This window comes from Triturus cristatus, chromosome 11 (genome assembly GCF_964204655.1).
Source record: "Triturus cristatus chromosome 11, aTriCri1.1, whole genome shotgun sequence".
Lineage (NCBI taxonomy): Eukaryota > Metazoa > Chordata > Amphibia > Caudata > Salamandridae > Triturus > Triturus cristatus.
This window is the reverse complement of record NC_140594.1, coordinates 401,607,615-401,630,370: the sequence shown is the minus strand read 5'-3', so window position 1 is coordinate 401,630,370 and position 22,756 is coordinate 401,607,615. Positions and strand designations below refer to the sequence as shown.

Below are 22,756 nucleotides of genomic sequence, written 5' to 3'. Positions count from 1 at the left end.
TTCCTTTCGTGGAAAGTGGTTCGTGATTCGGAGTTATCCGATTATCTGATTATCCAATTTGGGAAGGGGACGCGCTCCTACCTTTATTCTAAGAAAAGGGGCTGGCCCGTGACTAGGTTCTACCTATGGGTGGAGCCAGGAGGGGGGTGGTTACACCCCTATCCTTTGTCCGGCTTCGCGCCAGCTCAGGGGCTGGTGTGCCCCCGAAACTGGTTTGAGCCGGGCTATGCACAGTGAGCACCGGGGTGCCACTGGCAATCACCTTCCTTTCAGCCCTGCCTACCTGGGATACACAAACCCTGTCTGGGACGGTGCTAACACCGCCCTCGACAGGAAACCCTTTGTCCAAGCTCCCCTTGCTGGAAGGTCCCCCAGCAGCGGGAGGTCAGACTTGTGTCTGGTGGCAGCATCCATTTTGTGATGCTGAGGCTTGAGTCAACTTTAACCGGGGTTCAAGGTTACTTCCATGTCGTGTCCCTCTAAAAGGGGGGAATGCCAACCCCGTCACCAGGACTGGCGAGGGGTTCGTATTCCCATTCGTATGACACCTTACTCGACATGTGTAGGTGATGTGAGGCCAAAGTTAGCAAATAACCGCAAGGATTATAAGGCATTAAAAGTAGTTGGCCCGCGTCACCATGGAACGGCTATTAGGACTTGGTTCCGCAAGCCGCCGACGGGCTCAGCTCGCGCCAGAGCACCGTCCCACATGATTCCCTGCACTCTGCCTTCAGGATTGATAAGGCCTGCTATAGGAGTGACTGATAGGAATCCATGTGTCCATTTTAGGGTTTAGGTGTAGGAATACTACACCTACAGCAACGGGTGATTACACCACGTGGCCCCAGCTGTCGTGCAGCCAGTTGTGTCAGATTTGGGCGGCCATTCCAGGGGTGGCATAATACATGCTTCAGCCCCGGGTAGGCCCTGGGTACACCGATGCCCTGGATACCTGTGGTATGCTGAGACAGGGACTGACAAGGCGGCCCAGTTCCAATTAGTGGATGCACCTAATGTACATGTGTGTTAATTTCGAGAGAGAACAGCTAGGCTGTGGGTCTGATTGGCAGGCCCACAGCCGGAGAAAGTCGTAAACCAATGAAGCAAAAGCAAAAAATCTGGGTGATCATAGGATTGCAGACCCTACTCTCCTACATCCTCCTTTTGAGAAACTAGAATATATTTATAACATCTGGCGCAAGCCTTTTACTGCTGATGGGTTTTCAGGCTGTCGTTCTGCCTGGAATTTGAGGCAGAGGTACGAAATGTCCAGGAAATACAGAGGGTTTCCAGCTATCTGCAGCAAATTTCCAAAATTTCTAAAAAGTGGAATTTTTCCAACATTTACTAGGAACTGAGAAATCTGTGTTTCCACTGAAAAATGTGACCTGCAGATTTAGACTGTCCCTTGTGATCACTTTAAAGAGCCATCATTGCTGCGCACGTGCTCAGCTAGCTTGATTACATATCATTTGTTGCCAGTTTCTTGGCTCCCAGGCACAAGCATAGCACCCCCACCCTGAACATGCACATCCGAACCAGGGACGATGGAACACTTGCAGATACTCCACCATGTTGGAATGCGGATAGCGTAAAAGTAAAGTTCATAAAATATTGGTAAACCTGAGTTAGCTGATGATGATGATGGGCCATCTCTTCTTTCATTTCTACTGTCATTATTATTTTTGTTTAATTTATTTTGAAGCTGGGTTATTTTTTAACTTTTTCTTCTAAACATATGCATGCTAACTTTAGAGTGTAGTAGCAGTTTTACTTTTTATACTTGTAACATTTTAATACTTATTTCATATTTTTGTAAACAGTAGTGGCTTGCCAGGGCCATACTTTGCCATTGCTTTTTAATATTCACACCAGGTGAACACTTAGATGGTTGACACCAAACCAGCATAACTATCTACATGGTAATACTAGATAAGGTGTGGCTGACAAGAAGCCTTAGCTGGATAATTAAACAGCAAGAGGGCCTCCACCTGCCCATCCACCCACAACATTTGGATAAGCTCGTACTGACCCATAATACATCACATAACCCACTTCATTTATATTTTAAAAACTCATCATGTATGGGGTAGGAAAGGTAGCAATTATTTGTAATAGATGGTGCACTGCAGCTGGGGCACCCATCTTAAAATGGTCTGCCGAGACAGCCGTGATGCTACACAATATTACTAGCGGCACAATGAACCCCCGGGTTATTGGCTTTGACTGGGAAAGGATACATTATTGTAAATGTTGATACATTAGGAAACGTTTAATTTAGGGAAACTATGCACAATTTGTCCTCCAAAGGTCATATGTGCATCTACCAGGCCTTATAAAGGGTCATTTAATTTAATGAGACAATTTTTCTTCCACTTTTAAAGTTTTAATTTAGTGAGATTAACATTCATGGGAAAGACAAGTCCTTGAAGCACTTTACGTGTTTGGGTTAGAAGTAGTGTTGGACCTTTTCTGTATCATCAGACTCCTTCCGGGAGCCTCAGCATGTACAGTGGAGATCAGTAGGGGGAGACTGTAAGATAACATGAGATGCGAATGTCAGATCTCTAGTTGAGGGAATGCGATTTCTCCTTTCCAGGTAGAAAAAAAATCTGCCCCTTTTTAATTCCCCTACTAACTACCTGCATAGGGTGACATACACTGTCTCAATATCGATAAAGTTATTCCAATGTCATCAAAATCAAGGGATCCAACATCACCTAAATGTAAACCATTTTCTTACTTCCATAAATTAAGTTACTGTCAGTTGGCCCTCTTAGACTTCTGGAGGAAAGACTTTGCACCCGATATTACAGGGCCTATTTCACGCTTTCATTTCAGATCAGAAATCTGGGAGAGCTACCCAAACAAGTTCATCCAGAGGGACGACACCAAGCGGTTCCACATTCTCAATACCCTCTTCAACATGTCAGGTAAGGTGGGGGCTTCTGGGGTCCACAAGTTGGATTTGACAAAGGACACAGGAGAATCTACAGTGACTCTCTAGGGAGGCTGTGAGTCTTCGGCAAAGTGGTTTGTTGACCTGCCTATGACCTTAAGTTCAATATCCCATGATTCCTGCTGTAGCTATAACACGCAGGGCTAGCAGTCTGCTGCGGGCTCCTGTGGGTGCCACACACTGTTCACATACCCTAGTCTCCTGCTATGCATACCTTACAGAGAGCTCCTCCTATCCTGGAGCTCCCCACTGCTACTATGAAAGTCACCTACTTCTCTATTCTGTGACTTAGGATTTCTGCTATGATTGTCTCACACAGGCCTCTAATACCTCTAATGCATTACTGCTGTGACTGTTCACACCTCTCTTCTGAGGCCTATCACTCCCACAATGGCTCTAAATTCTTGCTATCTATGTCACATACACATATCAATTTATTAACCTAATGCAAACACCTTTTAGCAAAACTGTATAAAGCATAAAATATATTTTGAACTTTTAGTGACAGAGTCTTGTCCCGGGTCCAAGCATTTGAGATTACACAGAGCTCCCTCATTCCTGTGGTGCTGGATTATTCCTACTGATATCACACGCATTCCTGTTTTGTGGCTGATGATTCCTGATATGGCTATCCAACACGGTCCTCTCAGGGACTTCTGCCTTACAGGCCTCTCTTATTCTGGTGTTTGGACTATAGCTGCAGATGTTTTGAAGAGACCTGTATTCCATGATCATATCGCTAGACCCCATGGAACAGATGTCTCACACAGAGCGTTCACTGCTCCATGGCTTGAATTTAAGAACTAGGGGCCAGATGTAGGTAATCCACAAATACCGAATTCTTAATACCGAATTTTACCGATTCGGTATTAAGAAATCGGTATTTCTTATGTAGGTAATGAATCGGTAAGAAATACAGATTTCTTAATATTCCTTATTACTGAATCGGTAATACCGATTCGGTAATAAGGAATACCTACCCATTCATTCCTATGGGCTTGGAGGCCCATAGGAATGAATCTAAAGCCATTCTGTATTAGCGATTCGATATTACCGAATCGGTAATACCGGGAGGTATTTCAAGGGTGCCAGGGTGTCCAAAGGACACCCTGTTGCACCCCTGAAATGTGCCTGTGTGCACATGTGGCGAACATACATGCCCTAAGGGCATGGATGTGTGCCACATGGCACTTAAAAAAAAATTCAAAAGTGAATTTTTCAAGGAATTCGTTAATTACCGCCAACTTGAAGTTGGTGGTAATTAACGAATTCTTAAAGCACATAACCACTCTTATGTGCTTTCTACATTGCATTTACCGAATCGGTAAATACAGATTCGGTAAATACTGATTCGGTATTTACCGAATCATCACCTACATTAGGAATGGCTAAATACCGGTCGGTAACCCTGAAATATACCGAATTTCGGGGTTACCGACTGGTATTTAGCCACCTACATCTGGCCCAAAATATCTTTTAATAAACTGTCTAAAGGAATATTTGAAGTGGTGAATTGCTCACCCTGAAAATCTGCAGGCGGGTTTGAATCATTGGAGCGAAGATGGTAGTTTCTAGAGGTTATCCTAAAAGGAGGTCTTGCAAGATAGCATCTTTCTTTTTACTGATAACAGGATATCAACAAGATGGCGATTAGTTATGATTTTATTCATTACTACTCTTTAATGATCTAAATGGATGGAGATGCCTGAAGTAATTTTAAACAGCTGTTTTTGCTCAGAATGCACTCCATTCCATCATTTTAAGTTCAGCTCGTCTCTGCACAACACATAGGGGACTGACCTTATGCAAATGAACTCCAGCCTGTACCAAAGGAAGAGTCTAAACTGCTGTACTGCGTCCCGTCCAAATGGGACCAAAAGCTAGCTCAAATATTTCATCCCTGTTGGATAGGAACAGAGTGATGCAGCCTGATTATCAAATGCGCAGTAAATTCACGACCCGTTTCTGGCAATTCCTACTTCACTTAGGACAACTAAAACAGAACAAACTGATGATGGAAAAGTGGTTAATCTGCAGTAGCACAGAAAGCAAAAACAATGGACTAGAATCTGCCTAGAGTAATTACCAGTGGAGGAGGTCAATTCAGACACTCCATCCATCATCACATTTTAATCTCACGAATCATCTCACCACAGCACAAGTCTGAGGTCCAAACTAGATCAATCAATCAATCAATCAATCAGGTTTCTTATAAAGCACGACTACTCCCCCGTAAGGGTCTCAAGGCGCTGAGTAGGGGGGCTCAGGGAGCTTTCCCCTGGTCGCACTGCTGGCAGTGAAAAACAGGCAAAGGACCCAGAAAAGTACCACTCACCAGACACACTTCTTTGTGGGATGCACGTTCTGGACCTGGGTCCTGCAGTGTAGGGCTTTGGTCTGCTTTGCACCACTGGGACATGCAGGAACAGTCGCACTCTGGAGAGCAAAGCGCTGAATGGAAGCAGACCGGTCTATTCTAACTTTAATATCTGGCTTATTAACAGCTAGAGGTACCACTGCAATACCAATACCAACGATAAATGGATGCCCATACAGCACCCAGCCTTTCTCTCTGAAAGTTTCGACTCACCGTGGGACACCTAAGCTAAAGGAAAGTTTGTTTGCACCGTACACGCTGATAGGCTGCTCATGCCAGAACCCATGGTTCCTCAAGCCCTGATTTCATTGACTGGCTGGTAACTGAAGAAAGCATAGACTGCTGTAGCTCTTTTACTTGTCCTCTGGTTTACACTTCTGCCCAGATAGAAGGTTATAGTCCTATATATCGATAGCAACAAAAAAAACAATCTACCAAAGTACAGAGATCAAAATCCCTATGATCAAAATATCAAGCTTCTCTGCATAAAAAGTAAAGGAGCAAAATATTGCCTCAAAAATATTTACCAACAAAATATCCACAGGCTGGTGTATGTATACCACTCTGACCCAGGTTTAGACATGTTTGGATAGGGATCTCCGAGTCCTCCCAGGTTCCAAATACTGTGGTGCAAACATATCTGTCATGTGTCTCTCTAAGGCGCTAGACAAATCGATGCACACATCTCTGTCTCTCGAGTGTCAGACAGATTGAGACACGTACACCTCTCTCTCCTTTTGTGTTAGACAGGATGATGCACACAGCTCTCCCTTCCAGGTGTCGGGCAGGATGACCCCTACACAAACATACACACACTCCTCTCTCCCTCTTTCTTTTAGGGGTCTGAAATGATGAACAACACAGCCCCTCCCCTCTCTCTCAGGTGTCGGGCAGGATGACACACACACACTTACATAAACGCGCGCACATACTCGTAAACACAAACACACAATTCTCCCTCTGTCTCTTTGGTCTCGGACATGACGGCTCACACAGCTCCCCTTTCTCTCAGGTTTTGGGCAGGTTGACAGCACAGCTCTGCCTCTCTCTGAGATGTTGGGTAGGATGAGACACACATACCCACACACCCACGCACACACACACATACACAAACACAATTCTCCCTCTTTCTCTCAGGTCTCGGACATGACATGCCACATCGAACAATTCAACCTGCTTAACCAATTTCAATCAGGCTTCCGAGCAGTTCACAGAACTGAATCAGTCATGACACACATAATTGACGACGCTCTAAAAATCCTGGACCAAAACGAATCCTGTTTACTAATCTTACTCAACCTGTCATCAGCATTTGACACCGTCAAACACGGCAACTTGCTAGAGCTCCTGAAACACAGAACGGAATTGTCTGGAGCTGTTTTTAACTGGTTCGCCTCTTTCTTCCAAAATAAATCTGGTTCAAGGTCAATCAATCCCTGTCCAACCCCATGCCAGTCATGTTAGGAGTTCTGCAAGGCTCCTCCCTCTCACCCACTCTTTTCAACCTTTTATGGAACCACTCACCAAACTTTTCAGTCTCTCCAAGATTCACTTCCATATGTATGCAGACGACACCCAAATCTACATCAAGATCCACTCACTTGAAGACATCAAATCTCTCAACACAACACTACAAAAACCCAAACATGGCTGGCCGAAAACCATTTGAAACTAAACTCCCTCAAAACGGAGTTCCTCTCAATTGCTCCCCCTAACAAAGCATACACTATCCTGGACTGGATGAAGCACTTAACAGCTCTCAAAGGACAACCTCTCATTGTCGAATCAGCGAAATCGCTTAGGTGTGACTCTGGACAGAAACCTAAAGATGCAGAAGCATATCAGCGCTTCCACAAAAGGAGCTAACTTCCACATGAAGACCCTGCAAAAACTAAAACCCTTCCTGCCAGCTTACGGTTTCAAACAAGAAGTTCAAGCCCTAGTAATCCCAAGAGTGGAATATGGGGCTGTAACCTTATGCGGCCTCCCAAGGTCGTCGACAGCCCCGCTAAGAGCCGCTATCAACTCAGCTGTGAGTCTCATCATGGGCTCAAAGAGAACCTCTCACATCTCTCCAGACCTTAGAGCCCTCAACTGGCTACCGTTTGAAGCTAGAATTCATCTGAAAATCGCATGTATGACGCACAAGGCCCTACACTACAATTCTCCGCACTGCCTAGCTCAAAAACAGGTGCTCTCTGCTGATAATAGAGCCTCCAGGAGTGCCATGACTCTTCTACTGAAACCACAATGATTTGCCAAGAAAAACACCTACAACCGATCCTTCTCTGGTATGGCTCACACGATCTGGAATGCTTTGCCCACACAAACAAGACTGAATCCTTCCACTGCCTCCTTCAAAAAAGAAGTGAAAGCGATTCTCATGGCTAAATTCACGTGAATTTACTGACTTATTACTGTATTTTAATTACTAGTTCTGTTTTATTGAGCTCCGTATTTTAATCACTAGTTTTTACCTTTTTGAGTATCGTATATCTGAATCACCTATAACTGTGTTTGCTATGTCTATTCTTCTTTCCTACATCTGACATGTAAAGCGCTCTGGTACCCGCAAGGGTCTTGTTCGCGCTATATAAAACCTTCAATGAAATAATTAAATAATAAATGACGGCACACACAGCTCCCCTTTCTCTCATGTCACGTGTCGGGCAGGATGACAGCACAGCTCTGCCTCTCTCTCAGGTGTTAGGCAGGATGACACACACACATATACCCACACACACACATGCACACACAGACAAACACAATTCTCCCTCTTTCTCTCATGTCTTGGACATGACAGCTCACACAGCTCCCCTCTCTCTCACGTGTCGGGGAGGGTGACAGCAAAGCTCTGCCTCTCTCAGATGTTGGGCAGGATGACGCACAGCTTCTCATCTCAGTATTCAGGCTGGATAACGAACACCGCTTCTCATATTTTGAGTGTCAAAAGGGAAGACAAACAGATTTCAGGTCCAGGCAAGGCGGCACAGGCATCTTTTAATTATGTAATCGAAATATTAGGGTCGAGTATAATTCTTTGTATTGGAAAGTGATTGGATATTTCTTTAATCAGTATTTTCTTTCTCGTTTTGTCTTTCTAGAAACCTATCTTTATGCCTGCTTGGTGGATTTCTTCTCAAATTGTTCCAGATATGTAAAGTAAGACATCATTATTAATAACCAAATGTATTAAAGACTGTGAGAAGTGACTATCCTTACTTGATTGGAATACCAGGACCACACACCTCTGAGGTGTCACAGTTAATAAGAAGAATACCTCTTCAGTGGTCTCACAGAACCACGGCCGCGTGCCCCATCTCTGACACTGAGTAGCCCAAATGAACAACGAACAGTTTACCAGCCCAGCCCCATTAAACCTTAAACCTGGTGTCCCTGAACTGCAGGGATCACTTTCACCACCCCATGCTCTTTGCCCTCAGAATGGATTCAAAGCTTGGGGCAGAGAATTCCAGGTGCCGTGTCCATGTTTTTACACACTGTAGACTTTTGAGCAGAAACCAATTTGCTGGCTAAATATTTTCCTTGACTGTAAGTTGGGATTAAAGTCAGCTGAATTGCTGAGCAATTCTGGCATGTCCTTCTTGAATTTCACAAGAAGCTGGTGGCCTGGCTCTTCGATTAAGGCCCCTGAGGACTTCCCACACACCTGCAAAGGGCCAGAATACTCTGGAGGGTGATATGGTGGTGTAGAAATCCACACAATATAACATATCCTACCATATAGTGTTTCTTGTCCTGTGTTGTTTTTCTTGATAATCATGAAAACCCACCAGAGGTGCCACACATGTTTTTTTGACTTTGTCAACATCAGATGACACAAATATGCAAAGCGTTCCCCTTTTCGGAGTGGGGTTGGCTACTAGCTTCTCAGTCAAGCTGTGCAGTGAGTGACAATGGTGGCAGAGGAATTCTCGTCCAGGGGCACTGGCCTTTTCACACAGACCCTTTTGGGGAATATGCCTACAAGTTATCCCCATTACCCCAGAACTAGATTCCCTTGGACAAGTATGTAGAATATATGTATGAATGTGTATGGAGTGTATGGTTCATGGGTGGACTTGTGTGCTTTATTTGGATCCAGTGTGCATGCTGAACAAGACGGTGGTCTCCTTTGTGTAAGCTGGCTACATCCATCTAAGAATTACCAGTTTGTACGTATGTCTTTCCTGTCCCTTTCCCCAAAGCCTGAAGTACCTGGCGAATGGGGACAGTAGCCTGCTAATTTCTTTCCTCTGCTGTAGGCTTTTCTTTGCTCTGGGTGAAAATTACTCATCTCTCCGTTTTATGAGCCCAATACTCATCACATCTATGGTTAGTAAGAATTAGACCTAGGCCACTTGAAGTTTGTAAATACTAGACCTGATCAGTACCAGTAGTTCATTCATCAACATCTGTTTGAGAAGTTGGCCTGGTATATGCTGTCCACTAATTAAAGTGGGCACCTTGCACCAGTCCAAACAACCCTTATTGATGATTAGATTAAAGACAACCTTTATCGAAAGCTATCCTAGTGGTAGCTGTGGAGAGCAGCCTTCAATCTAAGTCTCGAAGGAATGTAAAGCAGCTTGTTTTACCAGATCAGAACCTCCTGAATGGCCAAATGAAAGGAGAACCACACAAGAGATATATAAAATATATGTATCTATTACTAAACACTCTCTACTAACCTCTTTATGAGATTAGAGCACAAAGCACACAATATTAAATCACTAGAACAACAGTAATTAGCACAATACACAGCGGGCTCCAGGGGGAGACCGAACCATATACTAAGAAAGTGGTATAACAACCACGACTTAACTAGACACAGTGCCTCGAGCATGTAGAATCGCTGGGACCCCAAGGAACCACCCAAAGTAGTGACACAGGGGACCCACGGAGGACGGGTGCAGTGTGTGAACACACTCTATGGGAAAGTGGCAGTTGGAATTTTAGAGTTTAAGGACACTTCGGAGAGGACATTAAGCAAACCCCTTAGAACATAGAAGGTTCTAAGGCCAGCACCCTTGAGAGTACCAAGATACCCGTGTTACCTATACCAGAGGAGCCTGGTGCATAGGGGTCAAGTGGTGTCGGAAACCTTCATCGTTTTCAATGGCGTGAAGCGAAGAAGTGCTGCTTCCGGGAAGATGAAAAGTGTCCGGTGGAATCCAAGCCTGGATCTGAGGTGAGAAGAACCTGAAAGCAGAGGGGACAGAGTCTGGGTCCCTTCAGGGTGACCAGGGGCACGATAGACAAATGCCCACCGATGTTGGGTGCTTCAGGTGAGAAGATAGGATGCTTGACTCTGCAGCCACGGGGACCAGGAGATGTCGACGATGACCAAAGTCCGTAGGTGAGCTGTCCCACGAAGGATGTCGAGGGCTGGAGGGTCAGTGTCCGGATCGAACACCAACAAGCCTTGGCAACTGCAACCCACGCGGGCAGAGGAAACAAGCTACAGTGAGGACCAGCAAGGTCGTGGGGACTCTCCAAGCAATGGAGAGTCAGGGCACGTCTGGAGCAACCAGGAAAGCCCAAGGAAAGTCCAAGTTACCTCCACAGGGACCCCCAGGCCAACCTACCAGGGATCGCGAAGGGACCTCGAGATGAATCACGAAAAACCAGCCCATGAAAGACTTGTGAAGTGCAGGCCGGAAATCTTAGGTGAAAATATTGCTCAGGGACAGGACTACACGTAGCCCAAAGCACAGCCCCAGGGATCGCCAAAAAGCATATGCTGCTGCAAAAGTACACGGTGCACAGGGGTTCGGATTGCACGGTCCCCACGAGGGATACTGGTCTCAGACTTGCTGAGAGAACAGATCGACCTCAAAGACATTTTTGGAACCCACCTCCTGTGTTGCTGGAATCTTCGGAGTCCTCAGGAGGTTGGGAGATGCAAACCGGTCAGATGCGTTACGGTGCCTGCTGCTGCAGGGGAGTAACTCATTTAAGCACAGATCATCAAAGTACTTGGTTTTTGTAGCAAGGTTTAGTCCAGGTAAAATCTGAAGTCCTTTAGTCAGGGTTCCTACTTTATACCCAAGGAAGGGGTGGGACAAACTCTGGGGACCCACCTATGGGAAGGTCAGGATAGAGGGGTGGCTACACCCATGTCCTTTGTCCAGTTTCGCACCAGAGTAGAAGCAAATAGCTCCTGCAACCAGTTTGAACTGGACTATGCACAGGAACACCAAATGTGCCCCCAGTGCAGACTTCAAACACTCTCAGAGTGCACCCACCCAGCCCCAATACACTAAATCCTGTCTGGGAGGTGGTCACACCTCCCTGTGACAGGAAACCTATTGTCAAGCCTTCCCCTGCTCGAGCTTGGTTCAGCAGCAGGAGGGCAGACTCGTGTCTGTGGCCGGCAGCATCCATTTTGTGATGCCCAGGTCGAGAAAGCTGGTACCTGGTGTACCGTTGTGTCACATAAGTCCCTCTAGAAGGGTGGAATCATACCTCCCACACCAGTTACTGGTGTGGAGGTACGATTCCAAGGTGTTTGACACCAAACACGACATGTTCCTAAGCAGCGGTTTTAAAGTTAGCATTTACTGCGAGGTTATAATGCACTTAAATATATATGGTTGGCTGCATCACAAACAAACCCCGGAAAATAGGTTCCAAAGGCTGCAGAGGAGCTCTGCTTATGCAGGGGCACCCTCTCAGATAAAACTCAGCACCCTGCCTTCAGGATTACTAAGGCCTGCCACAGGGGTGACTGATATGTTTATATGTGCAGTGATTTAGAATAGATATAGTGAACCTATATCTAAGTAAGGGGTGCATGTACCACCTTACAAAGGATGCACTAGCAGACCTGTGCTGTCAGTTTGAATGGTCTCTCAGGGGTGGCACAACATATGCTGCAGCCCCTGGGAGGCCTCTGGGGTACCAATGACCTGGGTACATAATATACCATATACTAAGGACTGATAAGGGTACCCCAGTATCCACTCTGGAGTGTATCTAAAGTACATACAATCAATTTAGAGGAGAAAGCAGCCAGACTGGGGTCCTGGATAGCAGGATCCCAGTCAGACTAAGTCGAAAACAGTGATACATCAGCAAAAAGTGGGGGTAACCATAAGAAGCAGATCCTACTCTCCTAGACAACCCACCAAACGTGAGGACATTCAACTAATCATGACCAGTTGAGTCTTCATGTTCTAAGTGGAAATATCTGGAGAGTCCATCTGCATTGGCATGGTTACTCCCAGGTCTATGTTCCACTGTATAGTCCATCCCCTGTAGGGAAATGGACCACCTCAAAAGTTTGGGGTTTTCACCCTTCATCTGTTTTAGCCATAAGAGAGGCTTATGGTCTGTCTGAACAATGAAGTGAGTGCCAAATAAGTATGGCCTCAGCTTCTTCAAGGCCCAAACCACAGCAAAGGCTTCCCTCTCAATAGCTGACCAACGTTTCTCTCTGGGGGTCAGCCGTCTGCTAATAAAAGCTATTGGTTGCTCCTGACCCTCTTCATTCAGTTGCGATAACACAGCCCCTACCCCCAACCCAGATGCATCAGTTTGAACAATGAATTGTTTGGAATAGTCAGGACTTTGCAGAATGAGAGCAGTGTACATGGCCTGCTTCAGGTCATCAAATGCCTTTTGACAGCTAATTGTCCACTGAACTTTCTTAGGCATTCTTTTGGAAGTTAAGTCATTCAAAGGGGTCCCTATGGATTCATATCCTTTGACAAACCTCCTGTAGTACCCAGTCAGGCCCAAAAAAGCTCTGGCCTGAGGCTGGGTAGTTGGAGCAACCCAGTCCATGATGGACTGGATTTTGCTCTGCAATGGTTGAACCTGACCTCCACCCACAAGTGGCCTTTGTATACAACCTAACTCTGCCCTATCTGGCACTTGGTGGCCTTGATAGTGAGGCCTGCTTTCTGCAGGGCCTTCAAAACATTCCTCAGGTGGACCAGGTGATCCTCCCAGGTGGAGCTAAAGACAACAATATCATCTAGATAAGCTGCACTATAGGCTTCCACGCCTGTAAGGACTTTGTTCACCAACCTTTGAAAAGTGGCAGGTGCAGTCTTCAAACCAAAGGGCATCACCACAAATTGGTAGTGCCCACTAGGGGTTGAGAATGCTGTTTTTGGCTTTGCATCCTCAGCTAATCTGATTTGCCAGTAGCCAGCTGTCAGGTCAAATGTACTCAGAAACTTGGCTGAGGCCAAAGTATCTATAAATTCATCTGCCCTGGGTATTGGATGGGCATCAGTCCTAGTGACTGCATTGAGACCCTTGTAGTCAACACAGAACCTCATCTCTCTTTTACCATGCTAGGTGTGAGGTTTTGGTACCAAGACTACTGGACTAGCACAAGGGCTATGTGAGGGCTCAATTACTCCCAGGTCCAACATTTTCTGGACTTCAGTCCTTATGCAGTCCCTGAGATGGTCAGGTTGCCTGTAAATCTTATTTTTAACAGGCACACTGTCACCTGTGTCTACTTCATGAGTGCACCAGGTAGTCTGACTTGGAGTCAGTGAGAACATAGGTCTGAACTGATTCAGAACTTTTCTGCAATCAGTTTGTTGCTGGACAGTGAGGCTGCCTGCCAAGGCTACACCATCAGCTGAACCATCATCAGGGTTCTGTGAGAGCCGGTCAGGGAGTGGATCACTTTCTTCCTCCTGTCCCTCATCAGTAGCCATGAGCAGGCCCATGTCTGCCCTGTCAACATATGGTTTTAGCCTGTTCTCATGGAACACCCTATGGGGGCTCCTGGGAGTTCCAAGGTCCACCAGGTAGGTAACCTCTCCCTTTTGCTCAATGATTGTATGAGGGCCACTCCACTTGTCTTGGAGGGCTGCTATGGCCACAGGCTCCAACACCCATACGTTCTGTCCTGGCTGATAAACAGTCAATGCAGCCTTTTTTGCAAATTCCTGGCTAGCCTCAAGGTTTGTGGATGCCGTCTTCATGTACTCAGCCATCCGGGAGCAGAGACCAAGTACATAGTCCACAATATCCTGTTTAGGGGATTTGAGAGGTAACTCCCATCCCTCCTTCACTAGACATAAAGGACCCCTAACTGGATGTCCAAACAGAAGTTCAAAAGGGCTGTAACCAACCCCCTTCTGAGGAACCTCTCTGTAGGCAAAGAGAAGGCAAAAGTATGTCCCATCTACGCTTGAGCTTTTCAGGGAGACCTTTAATCATGCCCTTAAAGGTTTTGTTGAACCTTTCAACTTCCACATAGCAGTCAAGTAACTAAACATGAAGTTTGCACCTCTGTCTTATACTACGTCCTTAGGAAAACCCACCCTGGAAAAGATTCCCAGGAGGGCTCTAGCCACAAGCGGAGCTGTGGTAGTCCTAAGTGGAATTGCCTCTGGATACCACCACCACTAGTATGAATCTGTGCCCAGATGCAGTTTGAGGATCCATGGGACCAACAATGTCAATCCCAACCCTCTCAAAGTAAACCCCCTTCACAGGTAGTGGTATCAGGGGGGGCCTTTGTTTTACCACCAGCCTTACCACTGGCTTGACAGGTGATACAGGAGCGACAAAACTCCTTTGTGTCCTCTGACATGTGTGGCCAATGAAAGTGAGGGACAAGCCTGTCGCAAGTCTTGTTTTGGCCTAAGTGATCTGCTAATGGGATATCAAGTGCCAGTGTCAATAGGAAGCCCCTAATCTTCAGAGGTATAACCAACCTCCTGGTGTCACCAGGTTTGGGGTCTCTACACTCTGAGTATTAGAGTCCTTCATCCCAGTACATCCTATGAGACCCACTGGCACTCCCAGCAGCCTCAGCAGCAGCTTGCTGTCTGAGGGTTTCAAGAGAGGGGCAGCTCAGCTGCTCCTGGCTCAGATCTGCCCTAGGGGGCCCCCCAGTCCCCAAGAACTCAACCTGATCAGGCTCAAGTTCCTCTAAGACAGTTCCTTCTTCAGGACTAAGATCATCTCCCTCAAGAGACTGATCTGTACTCGGAGGCAGGGGAGAAGACACTGCCTTACCCCTACTGCTCCTTCTCTTGAAATGCACCTGGTCCATTATTCCAGGATCCAGGGCCTGTTCAGTGGAAGACATTTTTGCCTGTGACCTAGTCATAGCAAACACATCTGCAGGGATGCCCAACATTTCTGCATGTGTCCTGAGTTCCACCTCAGCCCAAGCTGAAGTTTCCAAATCATTGCCCAATAAGCATTCAACAGGGAGGTCTGCACTTACCACAACCTTCTTAGGGCCAGTTACCCCTCCCCAGGTAAAGTTCACAACTTGCAAGGAATGGTCTGTCCTGACATTGCTTGCATTGGTCTCTTGGTACATCTCACCATTGTGACACTTGCACCTGTGTCCCTGAATGCCAAGGCCTCCCTTCCATTGATCAAAGTCTGCTGTCTGTATTTGCCCAGATTACTGGGACTGACAAATAAGGAGGCAATATCCATGCCTCCATCACAGACCAACACAGCTTGAGTTGGAACTCTGACTAGGCCAGAGTCCATCTCAGATACCAGGGTTCACCCTACTACACCCTTATTCTGTGTACCACCACTTTGAGCTGAACTAGGGGAACAGTTGCCTTAGGGGCAGTGGTGGCTCGAGTAGATTCCTTGGACTTTGAACAATCATTTGTCCAATGGGTCTTCTGTTTACAGATATGACACCATGGTTGTTTCTTGCCTTATTCTTGTTTGATTGTGACTCCCCACCAGATGAAGACTTTTGGGGCCCTTGAGAAGACTTCCGGTCTTTACCCTTCTCCCCACCCTTATCTGAGGTTTTAGAATCTTGCTTCTTAGAGTTACCACCTTGTTTCTGAAACTTTCTGCCTGACCCTGGTTCTGACCCATTTGTCTGCCTTCTGTCCCAATTCTTTTCGGAGAGGTCAGATCAAAGTCCACCAGGTACTGATGCACTAGAGCGACAGTGAATAGCACAATACACAGCGGGCTCCAGGCGCAGACCGAACCATATACTAAGAAAGTGGTATAACAACCACAACTTAACTAGACACAGTGCCTAGAGCACGTAGAATCGCTGGGACCCCAAGGAACCACCCAAAGTAGTTACACAGGGGACTCACGGAGGACGAGTGAAGTGTGTGAACATAGGTGCGAGCTCCGTACAACTCTATGGGAAAAGTCGCAGTTGGAATTTTAGAGTTTAATGACACTTCGGAGAGGACTTTAAGCAAACCCTTGGAACATAGAAGGTTCAAAAGTCCAGCACCCATGAGAGTACCGAGATAACCGGGTTACCTTTCGCAGAGGAACCTGGTGCATAGAGGTCAAGTGGTGTCGGAAACCTTTGTCGTTTTCAATGGTGTGATGCGAAGAAGTGCTGCTGCCGGGAAGATGAAAAGTGTCCGGTGGAATCCAAGCCTGGATCCGAGGTGAGAATAACCTGTAAGCAGAGGGGACAGAGTCTAGGTCACTTCACGGTAACCAGGGGCACGATAGACGAATGCCCACCGATGTCGGGTGCTTCAGGTGAGAAGATAGGATGCCTGACGCTGCAGCCATGGGGACCAGGAGATGTCGATGACAACCAAAGTCCGAAGGTGAGTTGTCCCATGAAGGATGTCGAGTGCTGGGGGGTCAGTGTCTGGATCGAACACCAAAAAGCCTTGGCAACTGCAACCCACGGGGGCAGAGGAAACAAGCTACGGTGAGGACCAGCAAGGTCCTGGTGACTCTCCAAGCAATGGAGAGTCAGGGTAGGTCTGGAGCAACCAGAAATGCCCAAGGAAAGTCAAAGTTACCTTCACAGGGACCCACAGGCCAACGGACCAGAGATCGCGAAGGGACCTCGAGCTGAATCACGAAATACCAGCCCACAGAACACCCGTGGAGTGTAGGCCAGAAATCTTCAGTGGAAATACTGCTCGGGCTCAACACTACACGCAGCCCAAAGCACAGCCTCAGGGATCGCCATAAAGCATATGCTGCTGCTAAAGTACACGGTGCACAGGGGTTCGGGTTGCACGGTCCCCACGAGGGATACTGATCTCAGACTTGCTGAGAGAACAGATCAACCTCCGAGACCTCAGGAACCCACCTCCTTTGTTGCAGAAATCTTCGGAGTCATCAGGAGCTTGGGAGATGCAAACTGGTCAGATGCATTAAGGTGCCTGCTGCTGTAGGGGAGTAACTCCTTTACTCCAAGGGAGATTCTTCAGTCGTCCAGCGAAGCGTAGATTGTTGAAGTACTTGGTTTCTGTAGCAGAGTTTAGTCCAGTTAAAATCCAAAGTCCTGTAGTCAGAGTTCCTACTTTATACCCAAGGAAGGGGTGGGACAAACTCTGGGGACCCACCTATGGGAGGGTCAGGACAGAGGGGTGGCTACACCCATGTCCTTTGTCCAGTTTCGCGCCAGAGCAGGAGCAAATGGCTCCTGCAACCGGTTTGAACTGGACTATGCACAGGGACATCAAATGTGCCCCCAGTGCAGACTTCAAACACTCTCAGAGTGCACCCACCCAGCCCCAATACACTAAATCCTGTCTGGGAGGTGGTCACACCTCCCTGTGACAGGAAACCTATTGTCAAGCCTTCCCCTGCTCTCCTGTCCCAGCTCCACAGGGGTGTGGGTGGGAGTTGACGTTGTGGGTGAATCTGCCTTAGAGAGCTGTTTGTGCTGACTCTTTGCAGGCACCAGCTGCACATCAGGCAGGGCAACTGTTTGTTTGTCCTTGGGAGCAGGTGTGGGGATGGGAGTGTCCTTGGATGTGGTTGATTTGGATGAATGTGAGCTTGAGGCCTGCTTCTTGGCCTGATGCACCTGAGTGTCACGTGAAGGACTTTTGCCTTTGCGCTCCTGTGTGTCTGTTTTTTGTTTTGGGGATTGTGTCTGTGCTCTGGGCCACTTGAAGTGCTGCTGTTGTGTGCTGCATGTGGAGTACTTGGTGCCTGAGGGCTGTGGTGTGTGGTGACTCTCGTCAGGTGGTGCCACTGGCAGGGTGGTTCCTGAAGGGACTGAAGCTGGACTTGGCGCCTGTGACAGCTGAATGGCTGCCGTCACTGTGGATGACAAAGACTGGACAGTTCTGTGTAGCCGGCCCATGTCAGAATGAATGCCCTCCATAAAGGTAACTAACTGTGCCAGCTTCTTGTCATGATCCTGGAAGGCATTCAGGAGAGTAGTCTGACCCACACACAGCTGGCGCAAAAGGTCTACCGCCTCCACACTGAGAGCAGCAGGGGAGACAGGGGCAGGGGCAGAGGTGGCTGGGGGGGGAAGGACACTCTACCCTTCCTAGGCAGGGGCAGAGGCGGCTGGGGGGGAAGGACACTCTACCCTTCCTAGGGCTGAATACGGCCAGCACTAGTGTTAGTAGCCGGGAAGGTAGGCACTGGAAGATGTGTGGTGGAAGAAGAGGCAGATTTTGCACTCCCTGTGCCCACCAACATCGAGGAGTCACCGCTGGAGTCAGATGATGTTGAGGTTGGTGTTTCTGGGCATGATTTTTCAAGGGCACTCCTATCCCCCTCCGAGGCGCTGGTCAGTGAGCTCAAGAGTAGCAGTTGTGCCCGAAGCTTCACAACTGGTGTCCGTACATTGTCGCTCTGTGCACCCGGTAGATGCTGCAAAAGACAGAGATGTAGGTTCAGTATAGTGCCATCCTCACAAACATCATTTGCAAGCAAAGCACAAAACTAGAATATGAAACCCCCATGTTGCACACCACCCTGTGCAGTCTGAATGTGCAACCTTAATGCAAAACTCAGAAGATGCATGGAAACATGCATAGTTTACATTAATGACCCATGTGACGTTCACACAGCAAAATAGCTGACCCGTACCTCCTTGTAACCTAACATACTGATCTCTGTAAGCATACCTATGTGCCTGTAGGTGAGATAGATATACATCTTAACATGTTGTCTCAGTCACATATGGAGTCACTTTAAGGGGACAACACAGATACTGACTCCAAAATGTCACTTTACAATGGCCATGAGCTACTGATGTCCAACATGTTGTACTTTGAAGCACAACCACTAATGCACATTGGTGTCAGATGTGTAGTTCTCACAATTTCCAAATCGGGCACTGCACACATTGACGAAAGCACACTAAGATGATGCACACTGCTGTTCACTGCCCAGTGATGTCAATGACACCCATAATGCAGCAGATGTCATTAGACCACATCTCATCTTGCAATGTCAAGGGCCATTGTATTAAACACATGAGAAAGTACATGTAGTGAACATGCATGACAGCTGCACTCAACACAGAGGCCACTTACAAGCCATTTCATCACACTAGAAACCTCACAGAGCTCCGCACTGGCTCAGGCTTGGGATACATGCAGTCACTCACCCAAAGTCATCCTTCGCAGAATACTCACCCCCAACTTGCTGCTGATGGGCCCTCAAACGTCCATCCAGCTCTGGCTGTGTCACTGCCAAGATGTGGGCCATTAGTGGTGTCATGCTCCTGCACTTCAACCTTCCAGTCCAAGGGAGCATCCCCAGCGTCATCTCTGCCACGTTTTTGCTCAGCCGGCAGATGTCATCCCACCTCTTGTGACAGTGTGTGTGCCATCGGTTGGAGACACCCAGAGCCCGCACCTTGTGTGCAATGGCCCTCTATGAAGCCCTACGCTGGCGGACTTTGAGCTGCAGGCATGGGAGACAAGAAGAGGAAGTTTCAGTGACACTGTGCTATGTACCACTGTGTGTCAGTACAGAAGCATGCAAAAACATAGCACACCAATATAGAAATGTTGAGCAGAGGCCATACAGCATGGCACGTAGTACATTTGCATCAGGTAATCTCATAGAAACGTATGCAGGCATGATGATGGACACAGTACATGACCATCTCATACACATGCAGAATGTCAGCACAGAAAGCAATGTGACGAAGGCCCTCATCTCTGATGCAGTATGTGAGGGAGCAAGACATACAATATATTAGAAATGATGTGTCGGGGCAGACTCACTGTGTCCAACACTACACACCCCTCAATGTCCTTAGCCTGAGAATGGCTACCTGTGTCATGGAGGTCATATTTAGGGACATGATCTTAAATTCTCACACTCTATCCACAAGGTCTGTCTTGTGCAATCCTCAGGCTTAAGATGGCTCATTGAGAAAAAGGGTGGCACACAACATATATGTTTCACTTTGTCCATTTACTGATGGGTCCTTGTCAAATTGTGCAGTATCTGTGCAGGCCAGGAGGACTCACACTGAGGTTAAACGTGCGCCATCAGAACATTCACATGCATGTACAATATGAGAGGGCAAACAGTGCCTACACATGCGAGTCACAACACATTATGCAAACAATGGAAGGATGATATTTCCTCGGTACATTAATCTGATGTGTCATAGGTGAATTTCCACCAAGAGTGTTACACTCAGGCATTTCAATCTTGTGCATAATGCATGCATATCCATGGGGGCAATATGAAAATTGTACACACATCAGTCAGTACCCTGTGGACGAAACACATTTGTAATGTCACAAATGAGCATGTGAAAACCTCATGGACTATGACATCCATTAGCATAGGCAATGTTTGTTCAGACTTCCACTGTCCAAACCAGCAGTGTTACTGTATGGCTGCAAAAACACTGCATGCCCCTCCCATCCTTAAATGCAGCCAAGGATCTGTGGAAATACGGCTACGTACCCCATATACCTGAAGTCAACATGCTAGTCAGTGTATCACACAATTACATTAACCAGTCTCAGACCAACGTTGGTAATGTTATTGCTGAAGAAGTGCAATATTTACTAGGCCATGTATGGAGCATGGTGTATCAAAATTGTGGATGAATGCACATTAACGTGCACTCACAGGCACATACTACAGCAGAGCAACATCATGTGAGCACTCTTTGCACTCTCAAACTTTCACTCTGAAACCCTTACCATTACATCAGGAGCACCATATAGCCTCCCATACTGTGAAAGCACCTAGCCCACCAGGACCTCCGACAGGCCCTGATGTTCTCAGTTCTCACCATCACTGGGTCCAGGAGACAGGAACAGCAGCAGTTGGGAATAAAGAATGGCAGGCAGCAGTGTCTGGATGCAGTGGAAATGTGTGGCTCTCTCCCAGACATATATATCCCACTAGGATTGTTTCAGTGGTACTCAGCTGCTGCAATTGGTGTTCCAGGTCAGCTATTTTCAAATGTAACCAATGCGGTAGCGGAGCACGTCTACTGCGATTTTCAAATGTGTATTTCACTACCGCGAGTGCAGTTCCCATTGACTGAAAGGGCATGGGCATTGGTGGTATCACACCGCGGGGCCCAGGCAGACACTACCGCAATCGTGCATCTTTCAATTTTACCCAATGACCGGCCCCGCGGCAGCGGAACACGCCTACCACGATTTTCAAATGTGTATTTCACTACCGCAATTGCGGTTCCTATTTGCTGAAAGGGCATGGGCATTGGCGGTGTCACACCACGGGGCCCAGGCGGTCGCTAACGCAATCGTGCATCTTTCAATTTTACCCAATGACCGACCCCGCTGGAGCGGAGCATGCCTACCGCGGTTTTCAAATGTGTATTTCACTACCGCATTTGTGTTTCCTGTTGGCTGAAAGGGCATGGGCATTGGCGGTGTCACACCGCGGGGCCCAGGCGGTCTGGCAGCATCCATTCTGTGATGCCCAGGTCGAGAAAGCTGGTACCGGGTGCACCAGTGTGTCACATAAGTCCCTCTAGAAGGGTGGAATCATACCTCCCACACCAGTTACTGGTGTGGAGGTATGATTCCAAGGTGTTTGACACCAAACACAACATGTTTCTAAGCAACCGTTTTAAAGTTAGCATTTACCGCAAGGTTATAATGCACTTAAATATATATGGTTGGCTGCATCACAAACAACACCGGAAAATAGGTTCCAAAGGCTGCAGAGGGGCTCTGCTCATGCAGGGGCACCCTCTCACATAAAACTCAGCACCCTGCCTTCAGGATTGATAAGGCCTGCCATATGGGTGACTGATAGGTTTATATGTGCAGTGATTTAGAATAGATATAGTGAACCTATATCTAAGTAAGGGGTGCATGCACTACCTTACACAGGCTGCAGTAGCAGACCTGTGGTGTCAGTTATGAATGGTCTCTCAGGGGCGGCACAACATATGCTGCAGCCCCTGGGAGGCCTCTGGGGTACCTATGTCCTGGGTACATAATATACCATATACTAGGGACTGATAAGGGTACCCCAGTATCCAATCTGGAGTGTACCTAAAGTACATGCAATCAATTTAGAGGAGAAAGCAGCTAGACCGGGGTCCTGGATAGCAGGATCCCAGTCAGACTAAGTTGAAAACAGTGATACATCAGCAAACAGTGGGGGTAACCATAAGAAACAGATCTTACTCTTCTACAATCTGGACATCAAAGAAGCCTGCACAGAAGTGCAGGACAGAGAAGACAGCAGGCAGGTAGTAGAATTTCAGC

The 22,756-nt window shown here is 47.2% G+C and overlaps 1 protein-coding gene across 5 annotated transcripts in view; it reads left to right on the top strand.

Moving 5' to 3' along the window:
• Nucleotides 1-22,756, top strand: part of LOC146784305 (cytosolic purine 5'-nucleotidase-like) — a 548,710-nt gene that overhangs the window by 433,355 nt on the left and 92,599 nt on the right. For all 5 annotated transcript variants that reach the window (XM_085635738.1, XM_085635737.1, XM_085635740.1 and 2 more), the window contains exons 5-6: nt 2,842-2,933; nt 8,441-8,498. In XM_085635738.1, the coding sequence (XP_085491864.1) occupies nt 2,842-2,933; nt 8,441-8,498 (150 nt within the window). The remainder of the gene's footprint in view (nt 1-2,841; nt 2,934-8,440; nt 8,499-22,756) is intronic.